Source organism: Pavona decussata, unplaced genomic scaffold, assembly GCF_977016875.1.
Source record: "Pavona decussata unplaced genomic scaffold, jaPavDecu1.1 SCAFFOLD_297, whole genome shotgun sequence".
Lineage (NCBI taxonomy): Eukaryota > Metazoa > Cnidaria > Anthozoa > Scleractinia > Agariciidae > Pavona > Pavona decussata.
Genome location: NW_028145694.1, coordinates 166,390 through 185,000, shown reverse-complemented (window position 1 = coordinate 185,000; position 18,611 = coordinate 166,390). Strand labels below are relative to the sequence as shown.

Below are 18,611 nucleotides of genomic sequence, written 5' to 3'. Positions count from 1 at the left end.
TCTCGGACATTAGTTTATCGTGCGTCCTAAGCTTGCTTGCTAGAGTCTTAACCCCATCTTTAGAGGTAAAAAGAACAAATCTTTTCCTGGCTTCGGCCCTAAGCTCATCTAAAGACCATGATTTGTAATCAGAGCTCTTCTCAGCCATACTAATTCTTAATATTAATGTGTTGCGTCTTTGCGTCTGAGTAATGTACGGGGAAAGAGACCAAGGGAGAAGTATCCCACTCCTGACACCAAAAATGTGACGTGGATCTCTCCCTTGTGAGGCACGATTTAAAAGGGGACTGTACAAAACCCTTCCCGCAAACCCACTAAGTAATACAAGACTAAGTAATAGAACAAATTTAATTAATTTAGTATACATAAACGCTTAGTAAACACAATAAACGGTAACGTAAAAAAAAACTTTCTTAACCTAATTAATTATCTTAAACTAAATTACTTATTTCAGTTCAGTTCAGTCCTTCCTTGTCCTTGAAGTCTTCTCCAGGCACAAACAAATTGCTACTTCAACCACTCGCATAAACAAACCGCACCAACAACCGTTCACACAAACCTCTGCTTCTTCTCTTCTGGCGCCTTTTCTCTTCTTTGTTCCCGTCTTGTTTGACTCCGCCGCACTCAGTTTTAATTTCTATGCACACGCCTTGAAATCTTGTTCACTCGCCGCCGCTGACAAAAGGGTTTATGTCAAGGAAAACACGGCCGGCTCCTGCCAATGGCTCTTGACAGTGACTTGAACAATTTCGCCTTCGACCTTGCAATACAAACTTTTTTGCTTCTCCTTACTTCTTCTTACTTCTCTGTCCTTTTTCTCCTTCCAAGAATAACAACCAACTACACAACAACAACCTTGACCTCTATTTAAATACTGAACACAATTACGACACTACAAAGAAGATTCCAGAAAACGCTAACTACAAGATGTACAATAAATGCTGATTACACAATAAGATACAAAATATACGATAACGGGAATAATAATAGTTAGTTAGATTACATTGAAATTTACAATACTACACACCATTTTCTAAGACAATAACTACTAATATACTAGTGACATTTTTTGACTGATAAAAATACGACGAATTAAGACTACAAATAATTAACAATAAACCTAACGAATTTAGATAATGAAAAAGAAACGACTAAATTTCTACATGCAAACACGAAACATGAAAATGCAAACATGAAATGAAAACAACAAAAACATGAATAATATGAATTTTGTGACATTTAGTTGCGTAGTAACTGCGAGGATCTTTCTTCTGTTTGATCTTTCATCCGCAGTTTAAAATGTATTTTTCATATATTTACATTTATATAATAATACTATAATTATATACAACGCTATGATATGAAATAAGTCCATTTACCAACTGCCCTTGATAAAAGCCAATAAATGAGCTGGAACGCTTTGTGCGGCACATGTTCCTGTTGTTACATTCTTTGGTATTACAGACCGTCTGTGACCTTAAGTTGTGGCCGTGGGTCTGACTCTGCTGTTGGGTAGTAGCTAGCTAGCTAGACAAAAGGTTGTAGAACAAAGGTTGTAAAAGTAAATGACGACGGTTTGTTTTACCAACTCCAACACTTAAAAAAAGAAATATTCAAGAAATTGCAAATATTTTAAACGAACAGGTTTGTCTTCTTTTGTTTTTGAGGTCACTAGTTTGTTACACAAAATTGTACAAATAGAAATTGAAATAAAAATAGAAATGCACATAGTGTTTAGTTTGAAGACTGAGCTTATTTTGTTTATCAAAGAAAGCTCGTAGTCCATGAGCCAAGGCCTGAAAAAATGATTTTCGTTGCACCCCCCACGGGACATAGTGACTTTGGTATCAAATTAAAGCTTGTGGCCTGTATTTTACAAATCTACTTGTTGCCAATTATGTAACTTGTGCTTAAGCGAGATATGTGACTATTTCCATAGGGGGGTGGGCTGGGGGATTTTGCTCCCCGAGAATTCCACACAACATAAAATGATTCATAACTCTGCTGAAACTCAACCAATTTTATTCAAATTTTCTGTATATACATTTTACACCATCCCCCAAAATTGTTAATATGTGTCATGCATTTTCATGTTTCCATGGAAACGGTTGCCAAGGAGATATTGAAGAAATGCAAAGTTTTACTTTTCTGGCCAACTCATATATCAAAACTTCGATTAATTAGCGGATATCTATAAATTTTAGTCAAAACATTTCCATTATGACGAGAATAGACTTTCGTGACTTGAGAAACTTTTATTATTATCTTTTCGACAGGATATAAAGGTAGAGGGCACCCATAGTTAAGACGTATGGGGAAGTAAGGAAGCATATTTTGCTGAAACTATGAGTTTTCGTATCCCATCAACCACTGGTCAATATCTCACCAAATATGCATCAATAATGCACCACACTTAGGATATCAACTTGGACACCTCAGAATAAGCTGTCTTGTTGTCATGGCAACGGTTGCCAGGGATGTCTAAATACCTCATAAAGATGCTTTTAAGGCATATTTTCTAAAGGAAAACTACTCAGAACATTAAATAGCCCCTTCCAACTTGCTAGAGATCTCACATTTCAGTGAACAATCCTGACATGTAAGATTCTTTCGTCATAAAAGAATCTTGCTTAGCAACCAGGAACTTGTGAATGTCATTATCCATACAATTCTTGTGAAATTTATCATTCAGCATTAAATTGCATCAATTGCCGTAAGCAAGAATAACAGTCACAGCAGTGTGTTAAAGAAACTAGGGCTGAACCACATGAATTTCAAAAAAGCTAAACGAATGTTAATAATACTCATAAATATCTTCCTCATTGTCCTCATCTTCACCTTCATCTTCATCGTTCTGTTCCAAAGAACATTTGCACAGGCCTCAGTGCATGGAAGGCGCACAATCACTTCGAGCTTGATAAAGATCTCATGTTTCAGTGAACTGTTCCACATGTAATATTCTTTCGTTATAAAAGAATCTTGCTTAATTAGCAACAGTGAATTTGCGAATGTCATCAATATCTCTTTTGAATGTATCCCTTTTTACATGCAATGCTTGTGAACATTTGCAATATTGAGTTCTCAAGTCTGTTATGGCAAATTTTATCAACAAGAACAGAAAAACGTCTAAGGCCATTTTACAACGAGTTATCTTTATAGTTCAGTTTGGCAAGTTGTGACTCGTATACTATCTTCCATCTCTAGTTACTACATTTGACTTGTTGAAATAAGAACACATTTGAAAGTTTATCTATTTTCAAACCTTATATATCAATTCTTTATGACTGTATTTCATTTGAAAAGACGCAAACTTCTTTTAAACTAATCCTTGATCAAGCAATTTATGCAAAAGTGCTTGAAGTCATTTGGGGGAGCAGTTAAGATGTTTGGTAGTTCGGCTGGGCTCCTTCCACACAGTCTGCGCCTTTGTAGCAGCTATTGGTTTGGTTTGGGGATGCTGGTCTTGCTGATATACTCGTTGAAAGTGGTTATTGTCGACTCCGGTTCTGAAGCTGGTTTATTAGAATGAAGACACTACACCCAGGCTGTGCATACACATACGATGAGGAAAAAGCTTTATTCAAGCCTATGGGTGTAGGAAATATAAGGGATGTGGGAGAAGACAGAACAAAAAGAGGGATTCCCAAGGTTGCAGCAACCGGGAGAAATAGCAACAAAAATTGCAACATTGTGCAATAGCTTGCAAAAGAACAAGTACATTATGGCGGGAACCACAACTGGCAAGAGAGAAAGCGAGAGAACATGGTGCGAGAAGTTCTGATCCCCTTGTGCATCTCCCCCCCCCCCCCCCCACTTACTTTTCTGCATAAAACAATTTCTAAGATTCACTGAGTGAATAATAAAAAAAATCTTTGTGCTTTAATTTAGATCGTCTTTAATATGAAGCAATGCATCGGTTGAAGTGGAAGGGGTTTGGCACGTGGCTCTAGAAGCATGACAAGCCCATCAACTATGACTGTAAGTTCCTTTAGGGAGATCCGCAGAGCATCTGATGCAGAGACGTTTGATAAGCTACTGTCAAATCCAGAGTTCCTGAAGCTCTTACATCTTTATGGGGAGTGCTCAGAAGACAGCAATGGTCCAATGGAAAAAATAGCGCCACCGCTGACAAATTTCTTTTGTGCTACCCAGGAAGGCAACTGGAAACTCTTCCTAGATTCTGTCAAATGGTTTTTGCCTATGACCACACCAACTATGCCCAGTACTTACCGGTCTACTTCTTAGTTACCATGGGATTCTTTAAGATACTCACCCTGAGGCACATCAGCTACTGGCAGATAGAAATTTGGCGTTCAGAGTTCGACATCCCATGGTTTCTCTCAGCTACCAGTTGGCCAAACTATTGAGCAGACCCTCAATAGAAACACGAAGACGAAGGGTGGTATAAAAGGATTCAGTATTAATACGGAACTTAGGTGTAGCCCAAAGATAGGTGTTGATGGCTCACTCACGTGGAGCACCTACAGACAAGAGCAGAGTGATGATATCGATGGATAGAGATCAGGATAAAGTGCATAATAAAGAAAATGGCTGTACACGCATGCAAAGAAATGAGAGATAGGAAAGTGAAGGAAGTTGTGCAAAACTGGTGCGACCCATTCAAACCGTCTGACGATCTCATCAGCCTTGGTTCGGGGTATGTTGCTGAAGAGAGCCTGGAGTGTGATCTTTTGGGTAATAATAATAATAATAATAATAATAATAATAATAATAATAATAATAATAATAATAATAATAGTAATAATAATAATAATAATAATAATAATAATAATAGTAATACATCAAAAGTGCAAAGGAGAAAGGGAGTAAAGCGTGGGTCTCTTTTGTTATAGATCGTTTTAACACCAAGAATGTTGGCTTCTGTGAGACTGTCAATTAGCTCAATTTAGGCATGTTCACGACGAACAGAAGAAGGCATCAGTGAGAGCGGGAGGCAGGAATTTATCTCTCAGAACAGACAGGAAATTTTTTGTTCGCTTACTGATTATTGGTCAGGGTCGACAAATGGATCTTCGAGAGCTACTAAAACATGAACTTGGTCTCTCCCCATGGTCTCTAGCAACGTCACATGACTCGCTGGCTAAAACTAACCAGGCAGATTTCTAGAAACTTCTAAAAGATGGAGTAGAGTGCTTGACAAGCATACTGCCTAACACAACGGCTGCCATCATGGATGCCATGGCAATGCTGCAAATGATAACACTAAAGTGTGCCTGATTGCTTTGCAGACCTGTCAGAGATGCTTCTAACAGAAATCTTGGCGCTTACAGGGACGGCAACAAGGGTGGACTTTGTTGCTGATCAGCATTCTGATTTGTCAATAAAGAACACTGAAAAAAATAAACGAGGTAGAGACAGGTTGAGTCGTCGCCATAAGCAGTCGCCAGCAGCCCTGCCCTCGCCAGTGTAAGACGTTTATGTCAAATGGGACCAGGAAACCCAGGCTTATGCACTTTCTCATAAATAAGTGGTCAACTAGCAAGTATGACAAGGAGGTTGGAGCTCGTACCCTCCATGTTTCTCATGGAAACAACCATACGAAAATTGAAGTTGTTTATGAAACGATTGTGCCTAGCGTAGCCTTGCAGCTCTGGAGCAACCAAGAAGACGCCAACACTTGGATGTTTTTGCAAGCGTATCATGCCTCGTCCTACAGGCACACATCAGTTGCCATAAGCTCATCAGATACTAATATCGAAGTTCTAGCTTGTTTCCACCAGACAAATAATTATCTCAGCATGCATATCATCGATCGGTGGAACATGATGCAGATCTCACCTCATCAGTGTGCCAAGTGACACTGTTGGTACCTTCACTGGCATGGGCAAGGAAAGAAGAAAGGCTTAAAGATTGTGATAGAAAGACAAGAGGTGAGAGACAACCTTGAGGGTATCGATGAAGCAGTAGTGCCACCAGGAGGTGAAGGGATTGCAAACGTAGAGCACTTCGTGTACATCCGTTGTACAATGGCAGCGGCGAAGAAGGAATAAATGAGATCAGATATGATGTTCTGCAAAAGCAGGAATATGCAGGCTTATCAGCTCCCCCCAACAAAAGTAGCTCTTAAACAACACATAAAGCGTGCTAACTATTAAAGCTATCTGTAGAAGAATTCCTTACAAAGGTCTTTTGAAGATCAAAATCCAAATGGCCAAGGATGGCAACTAAAAGGTTGACAAATTGGCCCCTTCTGTGCAAAGTGTTCTTTTGAACATGAAGACGAAGATAAAGATGAGGACAATGAGGAAGATATGCATGAGTATTAACATTCATGTAGTTTTTTTTTAGTGTTGAAGGAATTTAAGTTCACAAGCATTGCATGGATAAAGACATTTACAAGTCCTTGGTTGCTAGGCAAGACTGTTTTATGACTAAATAATATGACATGTTCACTGAAATGTGAGATCTCTTGCAAGTTGGAAGGGGTTATTTAATGTTCTGAGTAGTTTTCCTTTAGAAAATATGCCTTAAAAGCAACTTAATGAGGTATTTAGACATTTCCCTAGTAACCGTTGCCATGACAACAAGACAGTTAATTCTGAGGTGTCCAAGTTGATATTCTGAGTGTGGTGCATAACTGATGCGTATTTGGTGAGATATTGACCAGTGGTTGACGGGATATGAAATTTGCATAGTTTCAGCAAAATGTACTTCCTTAGTTCCCCATACGTCTTAACAATGGGTGTCGTGTACCTTTAAATCCTGTTGAAAAGATAATGATGAAAGTTTCTCAAGTCAAGAGAGTCTATTCTCGGCATAATGGGAATGTTTTGACTGAAATTTGTAGAGATCTGCTAATTAATCGAAGTTTTGAATATCGATTAGCCAGGAAAATAAAAATCTGCATTTCTTCAATGATCTCCATGGCAACGGTTTCCATGGAAACATTAAATGCATGACACATATTGCAAATTGTTGGGGATGGTATAAAATGTATGCACACAATATTTGAATAAAATTGGTTGAGTTTCAGCAGAGTTATGAATCATTTTATGTTGTGTAGAATTCTCAGGGAGCAAAATCCCCCAGCCCACCCCCCTATGGAAATAGTCACATATCTCGCTTAAGCACAGGTTACACAATTGGCAACAAGCAGATTTTTAAAATACAGGCCGCAAGCTTTAATTTGATACCAAAGTCACTATGTCCCGTGGGGGGTGCAACGAAAATCAATTTCTAGCCACTTTATAGAACTTGGCTCATGGACTATCGGGGAAGACGGAGAATGGGAAGGGAAGGCAAAAAAAGAAGTGAAAGCAGAAGGTGCAAAAAAAAAAAAGCAGGATGGACGCTCTGAAGGAAAAAAGTTCTTCTTTCTGGCAAAAATAACAAGAAGTTAGAATCAGAAACAAACTTTCTTGTGTTGGGGAACTGCTGAAGGAAGCCACCAATAAAAGCGGAGAAAGCAGTGCAGACCAGCTAATGATAGAAACTACCATAAGACTAAGCGAAAAAATTAACAATGAATTGGCTGAGGTCTGAGAAAAGTAAACAAGTGTGGAGAGTCGTAAACATGAGCTTCCTGACCAAAGTTTGCATGAGAGGGAAGGGCACTTCCCCCAAAAATGACAAATAAAAATTGTTAGATTGAATAAACTTTTTCCAGCCAATCTTATTAAAAGTAAACTGATGGCTAACCAAGGCTGTACACTAGCGATTGTTTGTATCTAGCTTTTGTGGTTGCAATTCTTCTGACTTTAGGATGGGAGTTTTAGTATTTTTACCATTTTCTGCTTTACCCAATTTGTAGATTATCCGTAATTTAGCCTAGGGGCTACCAGGAGTGTTGAAATAAATTACTATCTCTTTTCTCAATTTAACATTAGTTTAGATATAATATTTAGAACAGTCAGCTGGCACAATGGGATGCTAAAACTGTCTATTTGTGGAAAACTTTGACGAGGAGTGGAAAGGAATGTAACTTTTTTGTGTCCTATATTTTCAGAATTTTCCTTAAAATTGTCCTTTATTTTTGAAAAGAATTGTCCTACACTACTATAAAATATGTCTCTAAAACCACTTGACACCCTGCTTAAATGTTCTGGTTGGGTGCTGCTGGCAGTTCAGGACTTTCTCCACGTATTTATTTGTTTAACGTTTGTGGTAGGGTGAAAAAGAACGTGGCAGTTATAAAAATAAAATCATTCACAGTGATCATGAATTTGTTGGTCGACCCACTTTTCCTGCTCGACTTGGAAACAGAAAAAAATTAAATAGACAGCTAAGTTGTTATCTAATTAAAATATGACGGCAAACCTTTTATTTCTTCAATATGTACAGTGCTAATTCAAATAATTTTTCAAAGACGCTTTTTACTTAATAAAGATATATCGATTTGAAAAATGCTTTTTGCTACTGAACATTTATTGTTACGTTTAATGGTTTTTTCAAAGCTTTCAAAGTGTTTTTTTTTTCAGCGATTTTTTGCCATCTTTTGCGGTCGATTTTTCTTTTCCGAAATTTCACTTCGAATTTCATGAACCCCGTGGTTTGTTTAACGGCAGGTGAAATTTATGTTAATAAGATTTTAAAAGCCTTTCCCCAAGAAAACATATGTCTTCTGTATTGCAATTAATGTTATGCATCATACAATGAAAAATTTCAGAATATACTTACTTACCACGGTAACGATCATTCTATGTATCTTAATGACTGATGAATCTAACGCTATACCATGGAATTATCAAAGGGCGTTCTTCTCGTTCTATTGCTAGTCATTTTGCACGCTTTGAAGTTAGGCACTGCAGACTGTCAAGGGAAATGTGAGCAGAGTAGCGGTAGCTTTGGCCAAACAGGAATGAAACATCGTGCCATACTGGGTCACAGCTTTAAGAACTTCACCGTGAAGAAAACGTTTGACTGTCATGTGAGATGCTTTGATGAGAGATGCAGGTGCCAAGCATATCAAATGTGGAACAATCGCTGTGAGTTACTGGATGAAGATAGGAGTTCGGCTCCAGATGATTTCATCAGTGAAGATGGATACACTTATTTTGATGTGGATAATGAGTTGGTGAACCGGGTAAGGGATAGTTAGATCAACGGATGTTTTGTACAGTTGTAAGTACTTGGGAGCTTAAGCACACGACGACGGTAACGGCAACGATAACGCGGTCGGTTGAATAAGCAAAAACAATCGCTCTGCACATACGTTTTACATTTTGGTACATTTCTTTGCCGTCCTCTGCAAAACAAGAGCGTGAAATGACCATATTTAGGGTTTTATGAAGAACGTGTACGCCACTCCTTCCAATTTGATTCCTGGATAGTTCGGCATTTTTGTAAAAGTTGAGTGAGTTGAAATAATCGCGAAGTAGCACAAATGAAATAAACGTTTTCGTTGCCGTTGCCGTCGTTGTTGCTTACGCTCCCTAACATGGCTGATAGAAAACGGAATTATTATTCAAACTGTACGCATGTGTAAGAGAACAAGCAAGCGGTGGTTGTGACAAATAAAAAGATTTAGGCTGTATCTTCCAAAAAAAAATATTAATGAAAAGAGATTTTACTATTTCAGGGCATAGAGACGAGAAATTCAAGAATTAACTAGAACTGAACGAGAAATATTTCATAATCAGTAATTAGCAGTGTACACTTTTAGTGTACTAATGCAAAATTTATCTAGCCAAACTTCACAAAAAGTTCGTCTTAAAAGCCCAGGGCTTAAATCCTAAGTTGAATAATGGGAGGTTTCATTTTATTATACATAAATATTGGAGGGGCATTAATTTCCCAGCTTTTGTTACCAATTCTGATTAATTTAAGTGAAAACTTATGCCCATTTCAGTAGCAATATCACATGGTTAATTATTCAGCACTAGAGTTTGCAAAGATGTTCAAAAGAGCTGTCAAACGGAAGAGAAATTAAAAAGAGAAAAACAATCGTAAAAGACGGCTGCAAAATTGCTTTAACTTTACCATCACTTGACAACAGTGGTTCGTTAATAAAAATATTAGTAAAGTTTCAGAGTAAACTTCTCCCACTAACATGTCTTTTGCGCTCCATAAACAGGCTAGTTGTCTCGTGAACATTGAGTTGAAAACAAAATTTGTTAATTCCATCTGGTGCGAATACTCACACCTGCAACCTAAGCAAAGTTGAAGTTGGAAGGACGCCACTCAAACAAATATAAGAGAACCCAAGAACTAAATCTTGGGGTTGTGCAAATTGTTTTTTTTTTAACTTGGCTTTTTAACATTATGCTAGCAGTTAGTGAAGCCAAATATTGAGTATCATTCGAGCATTTTAGTGGTGTTTTTGTTCTGGAACATTAATTGTTTTAGAGAAAACAAGAGCAAAATGAAAACTAAACTTCAAATCGAGTTGAAGTAATCGAACCGCCAAGCACTCCAGCCTTAACAGCCGAGTGACGGATACCAGATGTCAGTTGCGTAAGGTTTGAAAAGTCGAATTAAAGACGGCCATGTTTGCTTGTGTATGTTGTTCTTAATTCACTTCTTTGTCGTTTCTAGAGTAAACACCCTAATTAAAAAGGCGAAACTTATAAAACATATTATCCAAGCATTTTAGTGACTTTTGGGTTAACCGAGCATTTGACCGGAAAACAAGAAGTTGTAACATGTCAGTAACGAACCAAAACCATAATGTACAAAAGCCTAACAAAAACACTATCTGTTTAAAACTTTTTATCGTCTTATCCTATAGATTTCGGTGTACAACGCATGCTCAGATCAAACATGCAGTAACCAATGCTGTAACCAGAGTCCGTGCGCCAATGGAGGCACGTGCACTGAGCTATGCAACCACGCCAAACACAAGTTCAACTGCACTTGTACCGCGGAATACTATGGTAAGCTTTGTAAGAAACGTAGACCTACATCTTGTAAGAATCAACTTGAAAAAGACAGAGGGAGCCAGTCTGGTCTGTATCTTTTGTTTGATCCAGCAAGCAAGTCGTTGCATGAAGTCTTTTGCGATTGCACGTCTGAAAACGGATTCATTTGGACTCTGATCGAGTCTTTCAGCTTGGCTAACAACAACGAGGTTGCAAACAAGCCATTTTATAAAGACTACTCTGTCAATCAGAATTCCTTTACCTGGAATAAGTTTCGCTTATCGTGGTCACGGATGAACTCCATAGCTAGCCACTCCACGCATGTGCGCGCCACATGTAACTTTAACACTGATGGACTTAATTACACTGATTACTTAAGAGCCAAACTGAGTGATATCGACGTCATGAGTTTGAATTTCGACGGATGCAAAAAGTATGAATACATCAATATCAGGGGCTATTGTTGCCATAATTGCACGGCCCACTTTGTTCAAAGAGATAACTGGCACGCACACGTTGACTCCTTTACGGATCTCAGAAAGGTTGTCAGTTTAAAAGTCCCCTCGAAGGCGCTGTGAAGATGAAGAGTGGCGAAGATAACTTCGGATGGTACGAATCAATTAATGACGTACATAGATGCTCAGCAAGCGCTAATTCTACAACGCAGTGGTGGATTGGAGAAGAGTAAAAAGTTAGCTGCACACAGCTGCGCGGCAAATGAGGATTACACTGTAGGCAAGAAGTGACGTGAAGTGGATATTGAGTTTATGTATAGTAATAGACGAAGTGAGAGTAATACGACTGGTTAGAAGCAATATGTGGTGGTCATTTTTTGACCATGTTAAATATTTCAGATAGAGCCTATTAAATAGAATGTAGAATGTGCACATACCAAGGAAGAACCAGGTATCTGAACGCCTGTTTTATGTTATCATCTCTTGGTTTTAGGAAATTATTCCAATAAGCATGCGTAGCTGAACAGAATAATTATAATGACCGTTTATTAGACACCATTCACAGAAAATGCTAGTGGATTGTACTCATGTTGTCAATATTGAAATTAGTGTTGACCCGTGACCCGTAGAATGCTCTGAAGCCAAACATAAACGTTTCTCTTCTAGCAAAAGAGACCTCTTTATGTGAGCAAGACGTTAGCATAAGAGGCAAACTTTCTTGTATTGAAGAACTGCTGAAGCATGGAAATGAAAAGCTTAAGGATTCCACCAATAAGCAGAACAACGCAGACATCATTGCAGACTAGCTAGTGATAGAAATTAGCGCAAGACTAAGTGAGAAACTTAACAATGAATTGGCTGATCCGTCAGAAAAAAGCGAAGAAATGCGGAGAGTCGTAAACGTAAGCTTCTTGACCAAAGTTTGCATGAGAGGGCAGGGGCATTTCCCCCAAAATAACAAGTAATGGAAAAGTTGTCAGATTGAAGAAACTTTTTCCAGCCAAGCTAATTAAAACATTATCTATTGCTACTCATTTTGCACGCTCTAAAGTTAGGCACTGCAGATTGTCAAGGGAAATGTGAGCAGAGTCGTGGTAGTTTTCACCAAACAGGAATTAAACATTGCGCCATATTGGGTTACAGCTTTAAGAACTTCACTGTGAAGAAAACGTTTGATTGTCATGTGAAATGCCTCGATGAGAGATGCAGGTGCCAAGCATATCAAATGTAGAGCAATCGCTGTGTGTTACTGGATGAAGACAGGAGTTCGGCTCCAGATGACTTCATTAATGAAGATGGATATACTTTATGTTTTGATACGTATACAGAGCTTGTATGTTGTTCTTAATTCACTTCTTTGTCGTTTCTAGAGTAACCATCCTAATTAGAATATAATATAATTATATACAATGCTATAATATGAAATAAATCCATTTACCCACTGTGCCCTTGATGAAAGTTAATAAATGAGCTGGAACTCTTTGTGCAGCACATGTTCCTGTTTGTTACATGCGCTGGTATTACAGATCGTCTGGTAGTAGCTAGCTAGCTAGCTAGACAAAAAGTTGTAGATAAAAGGTTGAAAAAGTAAATGACGACGGTTTGTTTTACCAACTCCAACACTTAAAAAACGAAATATTCAAGAAATTGCAAATATTTTAAACTGACAAAATATAGTTTTTAGTTTGAAGACTCAGCTAATATTTTGTTTATCAAAGAAAGCTCGGGGAAGAAGCAGAGTGGGAAAGAAAGGCAAATTAAAGAAGAGGAGAAAGCAGAAGGTGCAAAACGAAAGCAGGGAATGTATGCTCTGAAGGGAAAAATACTTTTCTTCTGCCAAAAGAAACCTGTTTAAGAAGGCAAGAAGTTAGAATCAGAAACAAACTCTCTTGTGTTGGGAACTGCTGAACGACAAGGCTGATATTAGTGCAGAACTAATGATAGAAACTACCTCAAGATTAAGCGAGAAACGTACCAATGAATTGGCTAAAGTCAGAGAAAAGAAAAGAAGTGTGGAGAGTCGTAAACTAAAACATGAGCTTCTTGACAAAAGTCTGCACGAGAGGGAAGGGCAATTTCCCCCAAAAATGATAAGTAAAGGAAAAATTGTTAGATTGTAGAGACTTTTTCTGGCCAATGTTATTAAAAGTAAAGTGATGGCTAACAAAAAACAACACAGAAATTCCATGTATTTTTTTTTGCAACGCTATACACTAGCGATTGTTTGTATCTATCTTTTGTGGTTGCAATGTTTCTGAGTAAAGAATGTGAGGTTTTAGTCTTTTTACCATTTTCTGCGTTGCCGTTATTCTAATTTGTAAATTATCCGTAATTCAGCCTAGGGACTGCCAAAAGTGTTTAAATAAATTACTTTCTCTAATCTTAATTTCACATTAGTTTAGATATAATATTTAGAACAGTCACCTGGCACCATGAGATGCCATAGCTGTCTATTTGTGACGAGGAGTGGAAAGGAATGTAACTTTTTTGTGTCCTATATTTTCAGAATTTTCCTTAAAATTGTCCTTTATTTTGGAAAAGAAATGTCCTACACTACTATAAAATATGAGTGGAGGCGCGGTGGTGTAGTGGTTAGCGCGTCGGACTTTCGATCGGACGGTCGGAGGACCTGAGGGTCGTTGGTTCGAGGCCAGGTTGGTCTCTTCATTGCTGTGTTGTTTCCTTAGACAAGAAACAGGTGTATAAATGGGTACCAGCGATATACTCGCTGGGGGCAACCCTGCAATGGACTAGCATCCCATCCAGGGGGGAGTAGCAATACTCACAGTTGCTTCATGCTACAGAAACCGGGCTAAGCTCCGGCCGTGTGGGCCCCTTAGGTTCTTGTGTGACTTTACCTTTACCTTACTAGAAAAATATGACTCTAAAACCACTTGACCCCCTGAGTAAATATTCTGGTTGGGTGTTGCTGGCAGTTCTCCACTTATTTATTTGTTTAACGTTGTGGTGAGGTGAAACATAACGTAGCACTTATAAAAATAAAATCCTTCACAGTGTTGATGAATTTTTTGCTAAACCCAGTTTCCTACTCTACCTGGAAACAGAAAAAAGATATTAAATAAACAGCTTAGTTGTTATCTAGTTAAAATATGACGGCAAACCATTATTTTTTCTTCAATATTTAGAGTGCAAATTCAAATAATTTTTCAAAGACGCTTAATAGTTAATAAAGATTTTTCCAAGCTTGAAAACTGGTTTTTCAGTTTGTTGGTGATCTTTTGCGATCGATTCTCATCTTCCGACATTTCGCTTCGAATTTCATGCACCCATAGTTTGTTCAACGGCAGGTGAAGTTTATGTTAATAAGATTTTAAAGGCCTTGCCTCCAGGAAACATAAATCTTCTGTATTGTAATTAATATTTTGCATCATACAAGGAAAATGTCAAAATTAATCTTGACTTATCACGGTTACGATCATTTTATGTGCCTTAACGACTGATGAATCCAAAGCTATACCATGGAATTATCAAAGGGCGTTCTTCTCGTTCTATTGCTACTCATTTTGCACGCTCTGAAGTTAGGCACTGCAGATTGTCAGGGGAAATGTGAGCAGGGTAGCGGTACTTTTGGCCAAACAGGAATAAAACATCGTGCCATACTGGGTCACAGCTTTAAGAACTTCACCGTCAAGAAAACGTTTGACTGTCATGTGAGATGCTTTGATGAGAGATGCAGGTGCCAAGCATATCAAATGTGGAACAATCGCTGTGAGTTACTGGATGAAGACAGGAGTTCGGCTCCAGATGACTTCATCATTGAAGATGGATACACTTATTTTGATATGGATAATGAGTTTGTGAACCGGGTAAGGGATAGTTAGATCATGGCGCCGACGTTTCTATGAATGAAAAGTCAACGGATGTGTTGTCCAGTTGTAAGTAGTGGAGCTTAAGCAACGACGACGGCAACGGCAACGACAACATATGGCTACTAGAAAACGAGATTCTTATTCAAATTGTACGCATGTGCAAGTGAACAAACAAGCAGTTGTTGCAGATTTTGAGTATACATTTTCAAAATATAAAGTCATGAAAAGAGATTTTACTATTACAGGGCATAGAGACGAGAAATTCAGGAATTAACTAGAACGGAACAACAATTATTTCATAATCAGTAATTACTACGAAGTATACACTATTTGTGTGCTTATGCAAAGTTTTAACTAGCTAAACTACACAAAAAGTTTGTCTAAAAAGCCCAGGGCTTAAATCCTCAGTCGAATAATGGGAGGATTTTTTTTATTACACCAAAATATTGAAGGGTCATTAATTTCCACGCTTTTGTTACCGATTCTGATGAATGTAAGTTAAAACTTCTGCCCATTTCAAAAGCAATATCACAATAGTTAATTATACAACACTAGCGCTTGCAAAGATGTTAAAAAGTGCTTTCAAATTAAAGATAAATTTAAGAAAAACGGCTGAAGAAAAGTCATAAGTACAAAAAAAAAAAAAAAACAGAAAAGAACTAAACAAGCAATCGTAAAAGACGGCTGGAATATCGCCTTAACTTCGCCATCACTCGACAACAGTGTTTCGTTAGTAAATAAATTATTAAAGTTTTAGAGTAAACTTCTCCCACTAACCATGCCTTTGGCGCTCCATAGACGGGCTAGTTGTCTCGTGAACATTGAGTTGAATAACAAAATTCGCTAATTTCATCTGGTGTGAATACTCATACCTGCAACCTACGCATATTTGAAGTTGGAACGACGTCAAAAAAAAACAAATGAAAGACAACCCTAAGCTTAAGGTCCGTTTTTTTTTAACTTGGCTTTTTTACATTATGCTAGCAATTAGTGAAGCCAAATATTAAGCATCATTCAAGCATTTTAGTGGTGTTTTAATTTTGTTCTTGAAAATTAATAATTTTAGAAAAAACAAAAGCAAAATGAAAAGTAAAATTGAAATCGATTGGAAATAATTGAAACACCAAGCACTAGAGCCTTAACAGCCGATTGACAGATGCCAGATGTCTGTGTCAGTTGCGTTAGGTTTGAAGACTCAAATTTAAGACGGCCATGTTTATTTGTGTATGTTGTTCTTGAGTCACTACTTTGTCGTCTCTAGTGTATATACTCTAATAAGAACGGCGAAATTTATAAAATATACTATCCATACAAGAGCCTAACAAAAACACTATCTCTTTCGAACTTTTTGTCTATAAAAAAGAACAAAACGCTCATGCTTTTCCTGTTAATAAAATTGTTCGATTCCTAATTTGATTGATTTACTTGACCATTATTCCAACAGTTACTTGTTGCTACCTTAATTATCCCACAGAAACATATTAAAATGTGTTCCGTCTTATCCTATAGATTGCAGTGAACAACGCATCCTCAGATCAAACATGCAGTAACCAATGCTGTAACCAGAGTCCGTGCGCCCATGGAGGCACGTGCACTGAGTTATGCGACCACGCCAAACACAAGTTCAACTGCACTTGTACCACGGAATACTATGGTAAGCTTTGTAAGAAACGTAGACCTACATCTTGTAAGGATCAACTTGAAAAGGACAGAGGGAGCCAGTCTGGTCTGCATCTTTTGTTTGATTCAACTGGCAAGTCATTGTATGAAGTCTTTTGCGATTACACGTCTGAAAACGGATTCATTTGGACTCTGATCGAGTCTTTCAGCTTGGCTAACAACAATGAGTTTGCAAACAAGCCATTTTATAAAGACTACCCTGTCAATCAGAATTCCTTTAACTGGAATAAGTTTCGCTTATCGCAGTCCCGGATGAACTTCATTGCTAGCCACTCCACGCATGTGCGCGCCACATGTAACTTTAACACTGATGGACTTAATTACACTGATTACTTAAGAGCCAAACTGAGTGATATCGACGTCATGAGTTTGGATTTCAACGGATTCAAAAGGTACGAATACATCAATATCAGAGGCTATAATTGCCATAATTGCACGGCCCACTTTTCCCAAAAAGATTATTGGCACGCACACGTTGACTCCCATTACGGATCTCAGATAGGTTGTCAGTTTAACAGTCCCCACGCAGGCTCTGTGAAGTTACCACGGGGCGAAGATAACTTCGGATGATACGAAACAGTTAATCATGTACATAGATGTTCAGGAAGCGCTGATTCCACAACGCAGTGGTGGATTGGAGAAGAATAAGGAAGAGGATATTTAGTTTCTGTCTGTTAACAGGCTAAGTGAGAAACTTACCACTGGTTAGAGGCAATAAGCGCAAAATGCTACCATTTGTTGACCACATGTTAGATTCCGAATAGAGCCGTTTAAATAGAATTTAGAATGCGGAATACCAAGGAAGAACCAGGTGTCTGAGTATCCATTCAATAAGCATGCCTAGCTGAACAGAAAAGCTTGGTAATTAGTATTAGGCGACGATCTGATCAGAAACTTCGAGGAATGTAATATCCAAGAAATTGTAAATAGTTTAAACTGGCAAATTTGTCTGCTTGTTTGAGGTAAATAGTTTGTTGCACAAGATCTTACAAAGGGAAACCGGTTTATTTAGCGTCGAGGCTCTTACATTTGACGACATAATATTGTATTTAATCTTAATTATTATCCACGTTAGTTACAGTTGTTTGTGTATCTACATGTATCTGTGATGCATTGAGCACAATAAATTGTATTGACTGTATTGTATTATTGTATTTAGTGTTAAGACTAATTAATCTTAACACTCTTTGTTACTTGTAGCCAAAAATGCAGGAGGCTTGAAGACTTAACTATTCCTTCTTTTACAAGCTAGGTTTTCTGCGCAAACCAGCTAAGCAGCAATCAGTGCTGTAGTAATAATAATAATAATAATAATAATAAGAAGAAGAAGAAGAAGAAGAAGAAGAAGAAGAAGAAGAAGAAGAAGAAGAAGAAGAAGAAGAAGAAGAAGAAGAAGAAGAAGAAGAAGAAGAAGAAGAAGAAGAAGAAGAAGAAGGAGAAGAAGAACAACAACAACAGCAACAACAACAACAACAACAATAATAAGAAATCGAGGTTGAGCGAATGTGGGGGCTCAAAACAACAACAGTCCCGGTGGTTTTGGGAACCCGTGGCACCATCAAAAGGACATGGAAAACTACACCAACAAAATCCCTGGCAAAATCAACATTTATGAACTCCAGAAAATAACTCTTCTTTCTACAGCCCACCTTCTTAGGTGGGTCCTCTCCATCAAGTAAAAACCCTCTTTGCCTCCTTAAGTCCATGGATTGGACTCGGGTGTTGAGAGAGAAAATCACTCGCAATTACACTAGTATATCTTAAATAATAATAATAATAATAATAATAATAATAATAATAATAATAATAATAATAATAATAATAATAAT

The 18,611-nt window shown here is 37.8% G+C and overlaps 1 protein-coding gene and 2 pseudogenes across 1 annotated transcript; all 3 read left to right on the top strand.

The window, feature by feature from the left end:
- Positions 1–3,889: 3,889 nt before the first annotated feature.
- On the top strand, positions 3,890–6,254 carry LOC146454909 (uncharacterized). The gene is made up of 2 exons (XM_085094906.1): positions 3,890–4,695; positions 5,250–6,254. Exons 1-2 carry the CDS (start codon positions 4,548–4,550, stop codon positions 5,429–5,431), a joined length of 330 nt encoding a protein of 109 aa, XP_084951032.1. The 5' UTR covers positions 3,890–4,547; the 3' UTR covers positions 5,432–6,254.
- Positions 6,255–8,719: 2,465 nt separating this feature from the next.
- LOC146454908 (uncharacterized) lies at positions 8,720–11,505 on the top strand (annotated as a pseudogene).
- A 3,480-nt stretch (positions 11,506–14,985) lies between these two features.
- Positions 14,986–17,923, top strand: LOC146454907 (uncharacterized; annotated as a pseudogene).
- Positions 17,924–18,611: the final 688 nt, after the last annotated feature.